Source organism: Chroicocephalus ridibundus, chromosome 2, assembly GCF_963924245.1.
Source record: "Chroicocephalus ridibundus chromosome 2, bChrRid1.1, whole genome shotgun sequence".
Classification (NCBI taxonomy): domain Eukaryota; kingdom Metazoa; phylum Chordata; class Aves; order Charadriiformes; family Laridae; genus Chroicocephalus; species Chroicocephalus ridibundus.
The window spans coordinates 22869152-22882976 of record NC_086285.1 but is presented as its reverse complement, the minus strand read 5'-3'; the positions used below and the strand labels follow the sequence as shown (position 1 = coordinate 22882976).

At 37.7% G+C, this 13825-nt stretch overlaps 1 protein-coding gene across 4 annotated transcripts in view; it reads left to right on the top strand.

The window, feature by feature from the left end:
- Positions 1-13825, top strand: part of LOC134511159 (macrophage mannose receptor 1-like) — a 60651-nt gene that overhangs the window by 23284 nt on the left and 23542 nt on the right. For all 4 annotated transcript variants that reach the window (XM_063324715.1, XM_063324714.1, XM_063324717.1 and 1 more), the window contains 8 exons: positions 2379-2536; positions 4954-5067; positions 6389-6504; positions 7854-8002; positions 9590-9789; positions 10292-10416; positions 11589-11676; positions 12606-12750. In XM_063324715.1, the coding sequence (XP_063180785.1) occupies positions 2379-2536; positions 4954-5067; positions 6389-6504; positions 7854-8002; positions 9590-9789; positions 10292-10416; positions 11589-11676; positions 12606-12750 (1095 nt within the window). The remainder of the gene's footprint in view (positions 1-2378; positions 2537-4953; positions 5068-6388; positions 6505-7853; positions 8003-9589; positions 9790-10291; positions 10417-11588; positions 11677-12605; positions 12751-13825) is intronic.

Sequence of the window (13825 nt, the reverse complement as noted above, 5' to 3'; positions counted from 1 at the left end):
GATGAGGTCTCTGCTGTGCTAGGTCCCCAATAAACACAGACAGAAATGTTTTAACAAATAACTAAAGAAAAAAAGAAATTCGAGACCATGAATGGTGGTAGCTAAGGAGGGAATGAGAGCATGATGGGCATTGAAATTGGAACAGGTTTCAATTTTGGTAGCAGAGAAGAGTTTAAAGGAGAGTTCTGAGGTGTGATGTTGGGGGACTTCTCAACATGAAGAACAGTCTGGAAGAACAGCTAAAGGTGCCTGTTTGAAAAGGGAGCCTGGTGTCCTGTGAATCTGAGCCCTTCTTATTGAGGGAGAGATGGTAAGGACAGTATGAATAAGCCATGAGGGCTGAAGATACTTGGGTATAATAAAGATGGGAGAGACAAGGGAGGGGAAGAGAAAGGAGAGAGACTCCATTAAAGTTACAAGCTGGGAGGGTGATTTTTGCTGGGAGGGTGATTTTTGCAGCAACTTGTTTGATTAAAATGGGAAGCCTCCATGTTCCTGTAACTAGCAGATGGGAGAAATGTCTCAGGAGAGTTCTAAGTTGTGGGGATATGTAGGGAAACCTCCATCTGAAATGTGTTAATCAGAAATAATTGCCTTGGGGCAATGACATTTAAGTGCTTTACAGGCACTTCTGTTGCTAGTGCAGCAACAGAAAAGAAACAGTTCTAGTTCCATTGAGAGCCCCACTCCCACAGCTGATGTCTTTTTGGGTGTGCGCACAATCCTGTTTTTAATTTCCATGTGTGATTTCATTGTTAGGTTGACTGTGGTCAGTCTGGATAGAGGATGTTAGAGGAAGACTTACGGAAGAAGTCAAGAACTGTGATAACAAAACCTCTCAGTGTTGTAGATGGGTTATAGAAATGCAAGGTCATAACCAGTGGAAAAAAAAGCTAGAAGTAGCCTCCCTATCATTTGTGGAAAATACTCACAATGAGTAAGTTCTAGAAACCAAGTAGTTGATACTCTGCTTGGAAAGACAGCTATCTAAGGAAAGGACTGTGCATGTCGTTGGTCAGTGTGACCTGAGGCATAGTGCTGTGGACAAAAGGAAAATCTGCTGCCTTTAGCATAGGGTGGCCGACAGACTATAAATAAATAATTAAATAATAATTTAAAAGATGCCAATTGCACTGAACAAAGTCATAAAATCAGTTCTAGAGAGGAATACCCTTTGATGATGATGGAGTTCAGACTGATTATAAATGCCCGAATTTTTAATCCTCGTTATTCAAATAGTTTATTCAGAACAAAACTAGGTATGAACATTGCAGTAGCAATGTGTTAGAGTGGAGGATTTTAAGCACAGACAAATAAACCTCTAAGAAGCAGCTGCTGTAAAGTAAGATCCTTGATCAGTCCTGCATTTTCCTTCCAGCCAAAAACCAGCAGTTAACTCCATTAACTGTAAACTGAAAAAAGTCCAACAACTACATTAATTTCATTTTGCTCTGAAATGAAATAAAACGTGGGAACACATGTAATGGGAAGACTTGCAAGTACTCTGGTTGTCAGCTCTGAAAGACAAAACTGAGTATCTGAGCATTAGAAAGGAGGGCACTTTCTTCACTGTACTAAAGGTAGGGGGAAAAGAGGAGGTATCATTTTATTTAGGTGTTTATTCATATCTTGTTACAAGAGTTTTGAGCTGGCAAAAAAACCAATGAATCTAGTTGTGTTGCAACATAATTCTACAAAGAGAGTATTTTGGCTGTTTTTGTCGTGGTTTAACCCCAGCCAGCAACTCAGCACCATGCAGCCACTCGCTCAGTCCTCCCCGGTGGGATGGGGGAGAGAATCAGAAGAGTAAAAGTGAGAGAACTTGTGGGTTGAGATAAAGACAGTTTAATACGTAAAGCAAAAGGCATGCGTGCAAGCAAAGCAGAACAGAGAATTCATTCACTGATTCCCATCGGCAGGCAGGTGTTCAACCATCTCCAGGAAAGCAGGGGTCCGTCACATGTAACAGTTACTTGGGAAGACAAATGCCATCACTCTGAACATCTCCCTCTTCCTTCTTCTTCTCACAGCTCTATGTACTGAGCATGACTTCACATGGTATGGAATATCCCTTTGGTCAGTTGGGGTCAGCTGTCCCAGCTGTGTCTCCTCCTGACTTTTTTGTGCACTCCCAGGCCAAACCGTGACAGTTTTATACAAACTTAAATATTCTTACAGTACTGCCACTACAGTGGCCTTTCCTGATGACTGAAGTGGATATATGAGGAATGATCTGCCCTCTTTGTGAAACAAGGAGTCTTAATTTCCTGTGACTGACTTTTAACCTTCCTGAGAATAAATTATTTTCTGTTCCATGAAGATAAAAGTTCATATCATATAAAAGGACTGTTATCAACCTTGTTAATTGTATGTTTTAGAGCCAGCTGATGAGCTATGGATTGGGTTGAATGATCTCAAGGTTCAGATGTATTTTGAATGGAGTGATGGTACACCTGTCACCTACACCAAGTGGCTTCGTGGAGAACCCACTCACGCAAACAACAGGCAAGAGGACTGTGTTGTTATGAAGGGAAAGGTAAAGTCATGTACCTATTGACTTAATTATCTTATCATTTTATTTATCATTTGGGCTTTTTTTCTATGCAAGACCACAAAAGTAGGGGGTGTTACTGTTTGAAGCAGCCTATTTTAGAGTCTTATAGGTGTTATTTTTTGAGGTAGGATCACTGTTCAAGGTTGCCAGAAAGTTGGTTTTGTTGTCTTCCCTGAGAAGGAGGCAAGTGGCGGCTTTCCATGAAGGCAACTGTCCCCGAAGATTTCTGTCCCCCATATTTCTGGATTTCAGTTTGTGCATGTGGGCTTTTTTGAAGAAACCTTTAATTACACTGTGAAGTACACAAACATGTAAATGCTTTTCTTCAGGAAGCTACAAAGACATTTTCGATATGTTTGGATTTTTTCTGCTTTAAATGAATATGGGATATATAAGCTACCTTAGGAAATTGCACTAGCAATTTTTAATGATGTTAGAGGGAAATACTATCTTTAGAAGAAAATAGAAGCCTTCGTTTTCTTTTTATAGGCAAAGTTATAAATCTCGGGTCTAGGAGGATTAGATGTGATGCTTATATCTGCACTGCACATGAAGAGCTGTGAGAAAAGTGGTTAGCAATGGCATTAGTGGAAGCTTTTACTGGGTGGCTGTATATCTACAATTAAAAGACTGCTTTGAAAAGGCTGCCTTTTGGAATATGGCAATGATTGATGACCTCGGTGTACTACAGAAACTGAGATAATACCTGATATAGAAATCAATCTGTGTTTGAGGTTGTGAAATGGTATTTTTCCTCTTTGTAATAATTAAAAATATTAAACTTATCACCTTCTTTAGGGTTTACCTATTTTATCAGGAGGAAAAAAACTATTTATCAAAGGCATTTTCTTATTTTGCAAAATTAAAACTTAAGGGTTGTACTTTCGGTAAGCGCACTTATAAATTGAAGAGGAGAACTAAAACTTTTTTCCCAATTGGCTTGAACACTATACAGAGCTTGCCTCATAGGGTAAGCCCACACTCAGACCTCAATAGGCCTAGTTTTCTAACTTGCTTCACTTAGGTGTAATCATCGACAGCATTAGTGGCAGGCATGCATGCAGCTGATTCATGTGTCTCCATCATTCTGGTGCACAAATGCTCAAATTCAGAAATTGAGATTGAGTGCAGCAGGACAGGGCTGAGTCAGCTCTGCAGCAGGAGGAAGCTGTAGGGGACACAGAGCAGTTAGCAGGTGCAGCACTAGATGAAGGTAAAAAAGGAACCACATCATCAGTACCAGGAATGAACGAAGAAAAGAACTAAAACAGCACCCTTAGGAGAGCAAAACTGCAGTAGTATCCATGGAAAGGCTGTGTAGGGTATAGCATATTAATTTCCCCAGCCAAGTCAGGATCAGGATCAGGGTCAGGATCAGGTCTGGAGAGCAACCAGGGTCAGACACAATCTAGTGGTTGCTGGGCCAGTCCATAGTGATAAGGCAAATTCAAGATCAAGCCAGGAAGACAGTCCAATGCTCAGGGTCTGGCTCAACAAGGCCCATAGCCACGTACAGACATTGCTGGAGCTGGAGATAAGTACTTCTGTTACAGAATGGACAGGCATTGAAGGCCCAGGTCTGACCTTAAGTGGAGGTCCAGGGCCCATGGGCAGGCAGGTGGGTAGAGGTCCCAAGTGAAAGTGATCAGGGCCATTTAGGTCTCTTGGTGCCCTCAGGCTCCTAATGGAAAGTTAGAAAAGAACTGTAAGATGCAACAATGCCATCAAAAAGGACTTCTATTTATAACATGCTTTTTCATTGTGTTATGATTTTTGCCTATTTTTTCATTGAATTTGGTGGTCTTAGATGCGGCTCTAAGGCACAAACGAGACAGTGCTTTGCACAGGGGTTTCTCTTCCTCTCCCATTAACTTCGTCTGTTGAACTAAAAGGGGAACATGGTGTGAGTTTTTTAGCTTCAGTGTAGCTCCGACTGAATGTCATTGTTTCTTCTGAGAATCTGTAGTATGATGAGTAACAATGTTAATTCTAACTTTGACAAGGAACACTTTGCATCTTCAAAGTTTTATAGAAGTATTAACTAGGGAATGTTGTCTTCTAGGGTTTTTTCCTGTTGCAACTGGATTTCTGTGGGGAGTGGTGACATCTCCCTTTCTTCCTACGTGCCTATTAAATCAGTAGTCTTTGTAAAGATGGTGTATTGCTATCACTCCAAGGGGTCACTTTTCAGAAGGGCAGATAATCAAAGAAGGTGTAATCAATGGTGAATCAGCCCCAGTAGAAGTGAGGTTGGAATGAGGTTGGAATTAAGTACTGAATTTAGATGTAGATTTTGCTTCTTTCAAAGCTAGAAAAAAAAATTAAATACTTAAGAGCATAAAACACCTTTTTTGAAGACTAAATCCCACTTAACAGTGATGTTCTGTTTTTATATTCAGGATGGATTTTGGGCAGACCATTCTTGTGAAAAGAAAATTGGCTACATCTGTAAAAGGAAACCCATGTCAGAAGCTTCTACAGAAGAGGAAACTATTGACATGGGCTGCCAAAGAGTAAGTGAAGCAAAAGCTGTCTGACCTGATCAGGCTTTTAGGAATGATTAAGAGAAGAAAATGTCACCTAGGTGACAGAAAAAACAGGAAAAATGGTTTCTGTGTTGTCACCATCAGAACAGTTGGCCTTCTCATTTCTATGGCAAATGGGACAGGTGATACCTATTAATAAATCTAGTCTCTGACTAGCATCTGGTGCTCCCTTTCTTTTTCCAGAACTTAAACCAAAACTCAAACCTGTAGTCTCTTCAGCAGGCTGTTCTGCCTGGCATTCAAGCCCTCTTGAGGAGCTTGCCTGTACCAGCAGTTGCTCTTCAGCTCTGCCTACAATTTTCTTCAAAATTATTCACAGAAGAAAGGGTGTGCTTGTCTACATACTATTCTCAAGGCTTTGCTGTGGTCTCTGGTGGTGCTCTCTATGAAGAATTTGTTAAGAGTACCTGAGCAAAATGAATCCATTGTGCTCCTTCTGAACTACCAGTGGTTGCTCACCTTCTGGTAACATAATGCTCAGTAATTCCAAAAAACCTACTGTAATTTGTTATTTCATAGAGCATCTTGCTGGGATTTTGTCTTCCATGATGAAATTGCCTTTTCTCCCAAATCTGCTTTAACACAGCTGCAGAGGAAGTCTTTGAGGTTTTTTTTCCCAGTGTTTGTAAAAGAGTACGTGGGAACCTTACAAATATTCAACTGTTGGAGAAGATAAAGGGAGCCTAATGCTTATGTATGTTATCCTTGCCTAGAGAACTAAGTGCATGCTCATACAAAAAGTTCCTCATAGGTGAGAAATTGAAAACCATCAGAAGAAAATTTGTGTCAGTTGTGGCTGCTCACAGCAGATTCTTCTTCTGTAAACATGTTCCTGAATTAATGACATTTGAATGAAGAAACATTAGAAGAGATTTACTATTACTTAATAATAAACAAACCTCTTTGAGGTGTCATTCCCTTTCTGAAAAGCCAAGCTGAAATTTGCTTCTCAAGACCATTCTCATGATTGCACAATGCCTGTGTGCTAGTTATAATCCTATACGGAGCACTAAAGGTGCACAGCAAAGCCTCTCATGCCTTCGTAAGTGGAATGCCCTGATTAAAAATTCATTATATGTGAAAAATTGTTTCATGAATCAAAATTTTAGAAAGCTGTGGTCCTGCCTGTTTTGGTCTGGCTTTTTCAGTTCAGCTGTTCCTTTGTCTAATGGTTAGCTGACTGGTATAAATCAGTTTTGGTTTGTTGGTTTTCTTTTTTTTTTTTTTGTTTTTAAAGAAGTTTTGAAAAGCTGGAACATACATGATCACATAATGTTTATTTTGACAGGGTTGGAAAAGACATGGTTTTTATTGTTACTTCATTGGGAATACATTTGTATCCTTTTCTCAAGCAAATCAAACCTGTGGAAGGCATCAGGCCTTTTTAGCAACTATTGAAGACAGGTATGTAAAAGTGTACTAGCATGAGAGGATCACATGAGGATTTAACATCTAGTGCCATCTGAATATTAAAACAAAATATTCTGATCTGGACAAAAGTCTTGTTTGAGAGGATGTCTATCTGTAGGTACAGAACCCTTCACAGTATTTGCGTGTGTATTCAAATCCAGGAATTCAGTTTATAGTAAAAATAGATGATTGCTGTGAAATCACTATTGATATAGATGGTTATGTCAAGGAAAAAAATAAAATTATGGTTTTTATTTCCTTAATCATAGTGGCTTGAGGATGGGTTTTACTTGACTTAGGAATGCAGAATCCAATTTTGATTAATAAAATAAGAGATATGGCTCTGAATTCCTTTCAAAAGGTAGTCCAGCTTAGCAAGAGGATATCATTTTCACCTATGCGGTCTTCTCAGAATTTAGCTACTTTTAAAAAATATAAATAAGAAACCAAATGATGATAGAAGTGCTTGGTACCTAAAAATCCATAGCAGTTCAGCTAGGGTTCAGTATGTGCTAAATTTCTGAGCAGCTGGTGCGCATTATTGAAAGTGGAATATTGAGAAAATTAAAGTTAGGGTTAAGAAACATAGCTTATTTTGCTTGCAGTTGACTCGATGATTTACACTTTCTCATTCCTTTCTATATAATTTAAATAGATATGTTCTAGTGTGAAAGCCCTAGCTGTCATGGATGGTAGCTCCCTAAACATAGGTAGCATTGCAGCTGTCATAAAAATGATTTAACACTAATGTGGTCTTCAGACTATACCTTCTTAAGGGGAGACTTTTATTTGGTTTGATTTCTTAAGACCTGTTTGTTTAAACACCATAATGAACTATGACAGACTTTACCTCTACATAGTTTTCTTTCAGAAACATAACTTTTCCTGCATGATCATTGGATCTAATTTGCAGTGTTCTTTAGTCTGACAATTTAGTATCATACTACTCTAGACTCTACTTTTGTATATTTCTTCAATAATGCTGAGATTCCTTTTCCAGTTGTGGATTTGTTTGAAACAAGAAGTCATTAAAATACAAGGGTACTAGAAACTCCCCCAAAATACAGTGGTTTAACACAGATGTCAGGTTTCTTCTTTCCCACCAATTTGAAGTCAGACATTTTCTTTACTGGACATCCAAAGAAAAAGCATAATAGTGTTGATGGGCAAGCTTACAAAATACCTATTATGAAATGTTTTGTTGTGTGCTTTGTTCAAGTAAATCCATCCAAACTACACTTTCAAGAAGGTACAGCAGTAATTCTGAGAAAATAACAAGCATTTTGCAACTTTAAAAAAGAAATTTAACAGTATTAATTTAACAGTTGTGTTCTTCTGAACAGATATGAACAAGCCTATCTGACTAGCCTAGTTGGACTGAGAACAGAAAAATACTTTTGGATTGGACTTTCAGATGTAGAAGAAAAGGGAACGTTCAAGTGGGCTAATGGTGAATCTGTCTTATTTACACACTGGAATTCCCAAATGCCTGGTAGGTGTGGCTCTATACAGTTTAATGATTCCAGTGCCCAAAATACATTGCTCACTACTTGAATTTTTTTACTTCATTCCTTAGCCCTCACTTGATGGTATAATGACTAATTGGTCTCAAGCATATCTGGCTGCTTTCTCAAGCATGCCATGCTGTTGCTAACTTCCTGCTTAGTGCTGAAATGAGTTTTTAACATGAGCTCGGGAAGAAACTTTAAATTGAGATCAGCTGTCTGATTTGCATCTGTTCTGGGAAAGTTTGTGTCTGTACTACGCTGGGAGAGCAATTTCTGCAGGCATACTGCAGCCTGCTTGCAAGTCCTGCCTGTTCAGCCATATCTCATAGTGCACTTGCTCACTGCGTGTTCTGAGGTGTGTGAGATCACAGCATGCTTTAAGTATCTCTGGTCTTAGAGAAAATTGGATTGTAGGAAAGGACAAGAGGGCCAAGGGAAGATTTCTGTTTAATCTTTTTTTCAGTTAATATCTTTGCTAGATTAATTGTGATTTCCTTATCTAATAAGTTTTGTTGATGAGAACATTGCTAATTTTTTCTCTAATAAAAGTACGGGGGTGGGAGGTCATTTCATCTCTGACATGATGACGTCAGAAAGGGGATGGTCATCAGCCTTCAAGGTTCTGGTGTGTTGCATTTGCCTTTCAGGAGATCCTCTGATTCTCTTTAATTTCAGTCCCTAAATGATGATTTGAATGTGTCAAGTGGGGTGGTAAGGCTATGTAGACCATGAAGCCAATACTAGGCCTATATTTAGCAGGTTCATTTTTGAAAATCATAGTCAAATTTGACAAATTTGAGAAACTAGCTCTAACCACATCTTCTGTTTTAGGGGAGTTTGTTGAATCACACATTATGATGTTGCTAGAGTCAGCCACTGGAGACTATTTTATGTGAGGCACAATTCGGTATCTTAGATATAGATGAACCACAGATTTTTTTGCTTTTGCTTTTTTTTCTCTCTTTTTTTTTCCCCTTTCTTCATGAATTAGAATCATAGAATGACAGAATGGTTTGACTTGGAAGGGACATTTAAAGATAATCTAGTCATCCCCCTTCTGCCATGGGCAGAGGCATCTTGCACTAGATCAAGTGGCTCAAAGCCCCGTCTAAACTGACCTTGAACACTTCTAATGATGGGGATCCACAGCTTCTCTGGGCAGCCTGTTCCAGTGCCTCACCAACCTAGTCATAATTTTTTTTTCATTATGTCCAATCTAAACCTACTCTCATTGTAAAACCATTGCCCCTTGTTCTGTCACTACAGGCCCTGGTAAAAAGTCTCTCTCTGTCTTTCTTATAAACCCCTGTTATATATTGAAAGGCTGTGATGAGGTGTTCCTGGAGCCTTCTCTTCTCCAAGCTGAGCAAGCCCAGCTCTCAGCCTTTCTTCAGAGGAGTGTTGTTCCAGCCCTCTGATCATTTTCATGGCCCTCCTCTGAACCTGCTTTAACATTAGAAACATTTTTGACTCTGTACAAAGACTTAATTTCCATCAGGATAGAATATAAAGTTTTCTAAGTTCTTATGGCCTGCTAACTGTTTCTTTTGTGCATTCCGGTTTACAACCAGGAAGAAAGCCAGGCTGCGTTGCCATGAGGACTGGAATTTCAGGTGGATTATGGGAAGTAATAAAATGTGAAGAAAAGGCAAAGTTCCTATGCAAAGTATGGGCAGAGGGAGTGACGCTTCCACCTGTTCCTACAACAACTCCTATTCCCCGGTGTCCAGAAGGTTGGGACTCAAACAATCGTATTAACTTCTGTTTCAAAGTAAGTATGTTGCTTGTTTCTGCATTAGGGTAGTTTCTGTTTGCTGCACTTACATGCAATAAGAATTTGTATACATATGTCTTACTCTTTTATAAGCTTAATTATGGATTATATATAGAGGACTTGCTCCTTTCTATTGAAATGCTTATGGTTTTGTTTATTCCATTAAAGCCCAGTCTTTAAGTCTGATCTTCTGATCCTAATCTCCCATTTTTTTTTAGACTGAATTTCACATTCTTTTAAGATTAAAAGTGTTTTTTTTCCCAGTGGTTATCTTGCAGAAGATACTCCTGTAAGCAATGCAGTTTGCTAACTTTGGGTAAAGACACTCCTACTAAGCCTGTGTTTCACAGAGGTGAACACTCATAAATCCTGTATTTAAAGTTTCTGTAATTCCCAAAGAACAAGTTAATTGTAAATGAATTGCTTTTGGGTAGCTGATGTTTCTTGATCTTGTGATCTCTATGCTCTATTTTGTCTGATTGCAAAATGCTCTCTTTAGCCTTTTTCAAGAGGAGAGCAAAAGAAAACATGGCTTGAATCTCAAGCATTTTGTCGAGCTATAGGAGGAGATCTGGCCTCCATTAATGGTAAAGAAGAACAGTATGTGATATGGCATTCTATTGCGTGAGTATCTGTAGTGTGGTCATCCATTCACTTTAACTAGCCTTTTGATCTTTCTGAAATATTTCATTTTAGGTGTATGTTTTTACTTCAGTATAAGCCAGTCTGGATTAATTATCTGCAACTGTATCAAACACAGCAAAAAATCAGAGCTGGTGAAATAGCAAGAGTTGTATGACTAGTGGCAACCACCCTAGAAGCTAATGCTAAAATGAGATTGGAAAGATTAGTTGAGGAAACATTTATCATCTGAAGTAAAAGTATTTACTGTGGATTTGGGGATATTATAAAATTACCACAGATGCCAGCTGTTTTCACCTAAGCAAGTGTACAAATAGGATAACAGTTGTGATATAAGTCTGGTCAATGTGTTGGTTGTTATTTTTATGACCTAATCAGAAAGCAGAAGTAACTTCAGATTCATTGTTTCCTACACAAGGAATGTAAATAAGGTTAGTAAGTCCCTGAACTTTAAAAAGCAGGTGTGAGATTTCTGAATGAGATCAAATACTCTTCAAAAGGTAACACTCAAAATATGACCTGAATAGACCGCGCTCAATGAACTTGTACATCCCCGTCTAACTGGGAAGCAAGATTGAAACATGGCAGACTTGCAAAATGCTACAACCGTACTAGAATCCCAGCTACGTATTTACAGTAAGGAAGAAGTCTTAGATGCTGCATTACCACAAATTGACTCAATAAAATCAGATAAATCAGCAAAGTGTGTCTGCTTGCAGACAAGGACTAGTTTAAGGTGCTATTTTTCAAATGTGATTCAACTGCAGCAAGTAACTTTGAGTTTGGAAACAATAAGTGCCTTTACAGAGAAAATGGAAAGTTGATAAATGGAGCAACCGTAGCTATTGAACCTTTATACAAAAGTATTAAGCTACCTTATTTTCAGGAGTTGAATTGTATCTGGGCATTTTCTTGGTCAGTATTTCAGTCTGAGTTAATGAATAGTGATAACAGCTAGACGGGGTCGTGTAATAATTAATTTCCACCCTGGTTGTTATTGTTTCTAACAGCTGTAAGGATTATTTTTAGAGAAGCTTATTAACTGTTGTGAATGATAGATTATTAAAAATATTGTAATGCCCTTATTAGTTTTGGTTTTATGTTTAAAATTTTTATAAATGGCACATTTATTATTTTGGTTTTTTTTTTTTTAGGAACAATGGCTTTTACCACCAGCATTTCTGGATGGGTTTATATTACTTGAATCCTGATGATGGCTTTGTTTGGAGTGATGGATCTCCAGTGAGTGATTTAATTTTCCACAGCTGTCATTTTGCATTCCCTGTGCTTCTCAAATGTGTGTGGTGTATGTGTTTGTGTGTAATTTTATGCTTAATCATAACCTTCTACTGTGTCATGCTCTCTTTAGGAAAGCTTATGGATAGCGATTTCATGGCTTGATTTTTTTGGCTGAAACATATTGATTTTTTGATGAGAAAATGCATTGAATCAACAAGAAAATTATATTCATGTAGACTAAAAGGATGTTCTTATAAATGCAAGGATTTTTTGAGTAAAACAGTCCATCTTTACTATTTCTATTCTTTGCTAATTAGATCTTTATCTGAAATGGCCTACATTCCATGGAGCTGAGGGCAGTTGTTTTATGCCAGTGTGACTTGGCTGTACTTTAGACTAAGATATAAAACTTGTAGAAAAAAAGAGTGGTTTTAGAGATGTGGACGTATTTCATGCAAGGTTGGTCAAAGTGTATTGATGGAAGTTTACCATACAGAAAACTGAAATTGTAATTCATACAGGAAAATTAGAATAGCAGTAATATTTTTCTGAGAAAAGTGCCACCATTTTTGTTGTGTCTCAATAACGTCCTACTATTTTACTCATACAGGATATTAACTTAATTTAATACCATCATGTAAACATGCCTCATCATTGTTATTAAATGAATTTTACAGAATTTAGGTCCTATAAAAAATGTCAATGTTCTTCCAAGTGTGATTGGAAACAACTGTTATCTAAGCTGCAGTTCAGTTGGAATCTGAAAAAAATTTTTAAATGTCAGCATTTGCATGGGGAGTTTCTGGTTTCTTCTTTAAGTTTTTAAACTGACAGTATGAACAAATTGTAGGCCTGTGATTTGAAGTCTCCTCCCTCTCTCTGTTATTTTCTTTCTATACAACAGAATCTTCACAAAACCTTTTCTTTCATAGGTGAGGTATGAAAACTGGGGCTTTGGAGAACCCAATAATTATCAAGGAATTGAACTTTGTGCAGAGATCAGTGGCGATTCCAGCATGCTTTGGAATGACAGGCACTGTGATTATCTATATGGATGGATTTGCCAGATAAGAAAAGGTATCACTTACTCCTGTATATTAGTATAACAAGAAAAGATTCTCAGTTGACTTCTTCCTTAACTTTGAGAAATAAAAATTTTGAAAACCTGTTTATCAGAGTGGTTCCCTGTGGAATGTGAAATATCAGAGTGTTGTAAGGATTTCCATATTTTCAATGCATTTAAAGATAAAGAGCCTTTGGTGTCCTGCTGGAACTTCTCACTGATCTTTCTTTATGATTTCACAAGGCAAAATGTGATACTTGAAAAATAGGGAATGTTACTTTGAATATTCACATTCACTTTTGACTTTTCTCTTAGAGAAGTTCATGCCTATTCCAACAAATCCTATTTTGGATTTTTTTTTCTGAGTTGAGTTTCAAGTTATTAGAAAATAGTTTGCAAATCAGTTTACATACTTGATTTTTTATGTGTGAAAACTCCCTCCTTTACTTGGCTCAGGTACTGTTTTGTTAGCTAATCGTATCTGTAGTTGCAAGATGGAGCCTGGTTCCGAGATATTTTGTTTTGCTTTGACTGGGTTTTAAGTTCATATGTTGATTTCTTGCTAAATTCTCTTGGGATTTCAGTTTGGATGCTTTTTATTTTCTGAAGACATCAAGACAAAATTTGTAATGTAGGGAAATCATGAGTTCCACAAGCAGTGCATCTACCTACGTTTGAGTATTTTAGAAAGTCCTCATTTAAACATATTACTACATTCTTACATTGGGAGGGAGGGGAGCAAAATAAAAATGCTGCATTAGAATATTCACAATAAAGTACCAGCTCTGCTTTATTTTGGTAAAAGAATTTCTTAGGCACAGAATTTTTTATTAAAATGCCAGTATCTGTGAGATTACATTTTGGCACAAAATAAATTGGTAAACCTATAAAGACAGAGATCTCCTGTATTAGAAATTATTTTCCTGAGACACTAATGATGGCATCCAGGATGCCATCTCCATGATGCCATGGCAAAAACAAATTGGGGAATTCTTTAGCCCGAATCTTCTTTTCAGAAAGGACCAGTTTATTTCTTGGGATCTTTTCCAGTGAGATTTTATCTAGGGGAATTTTTAGGATCCAGGTAGA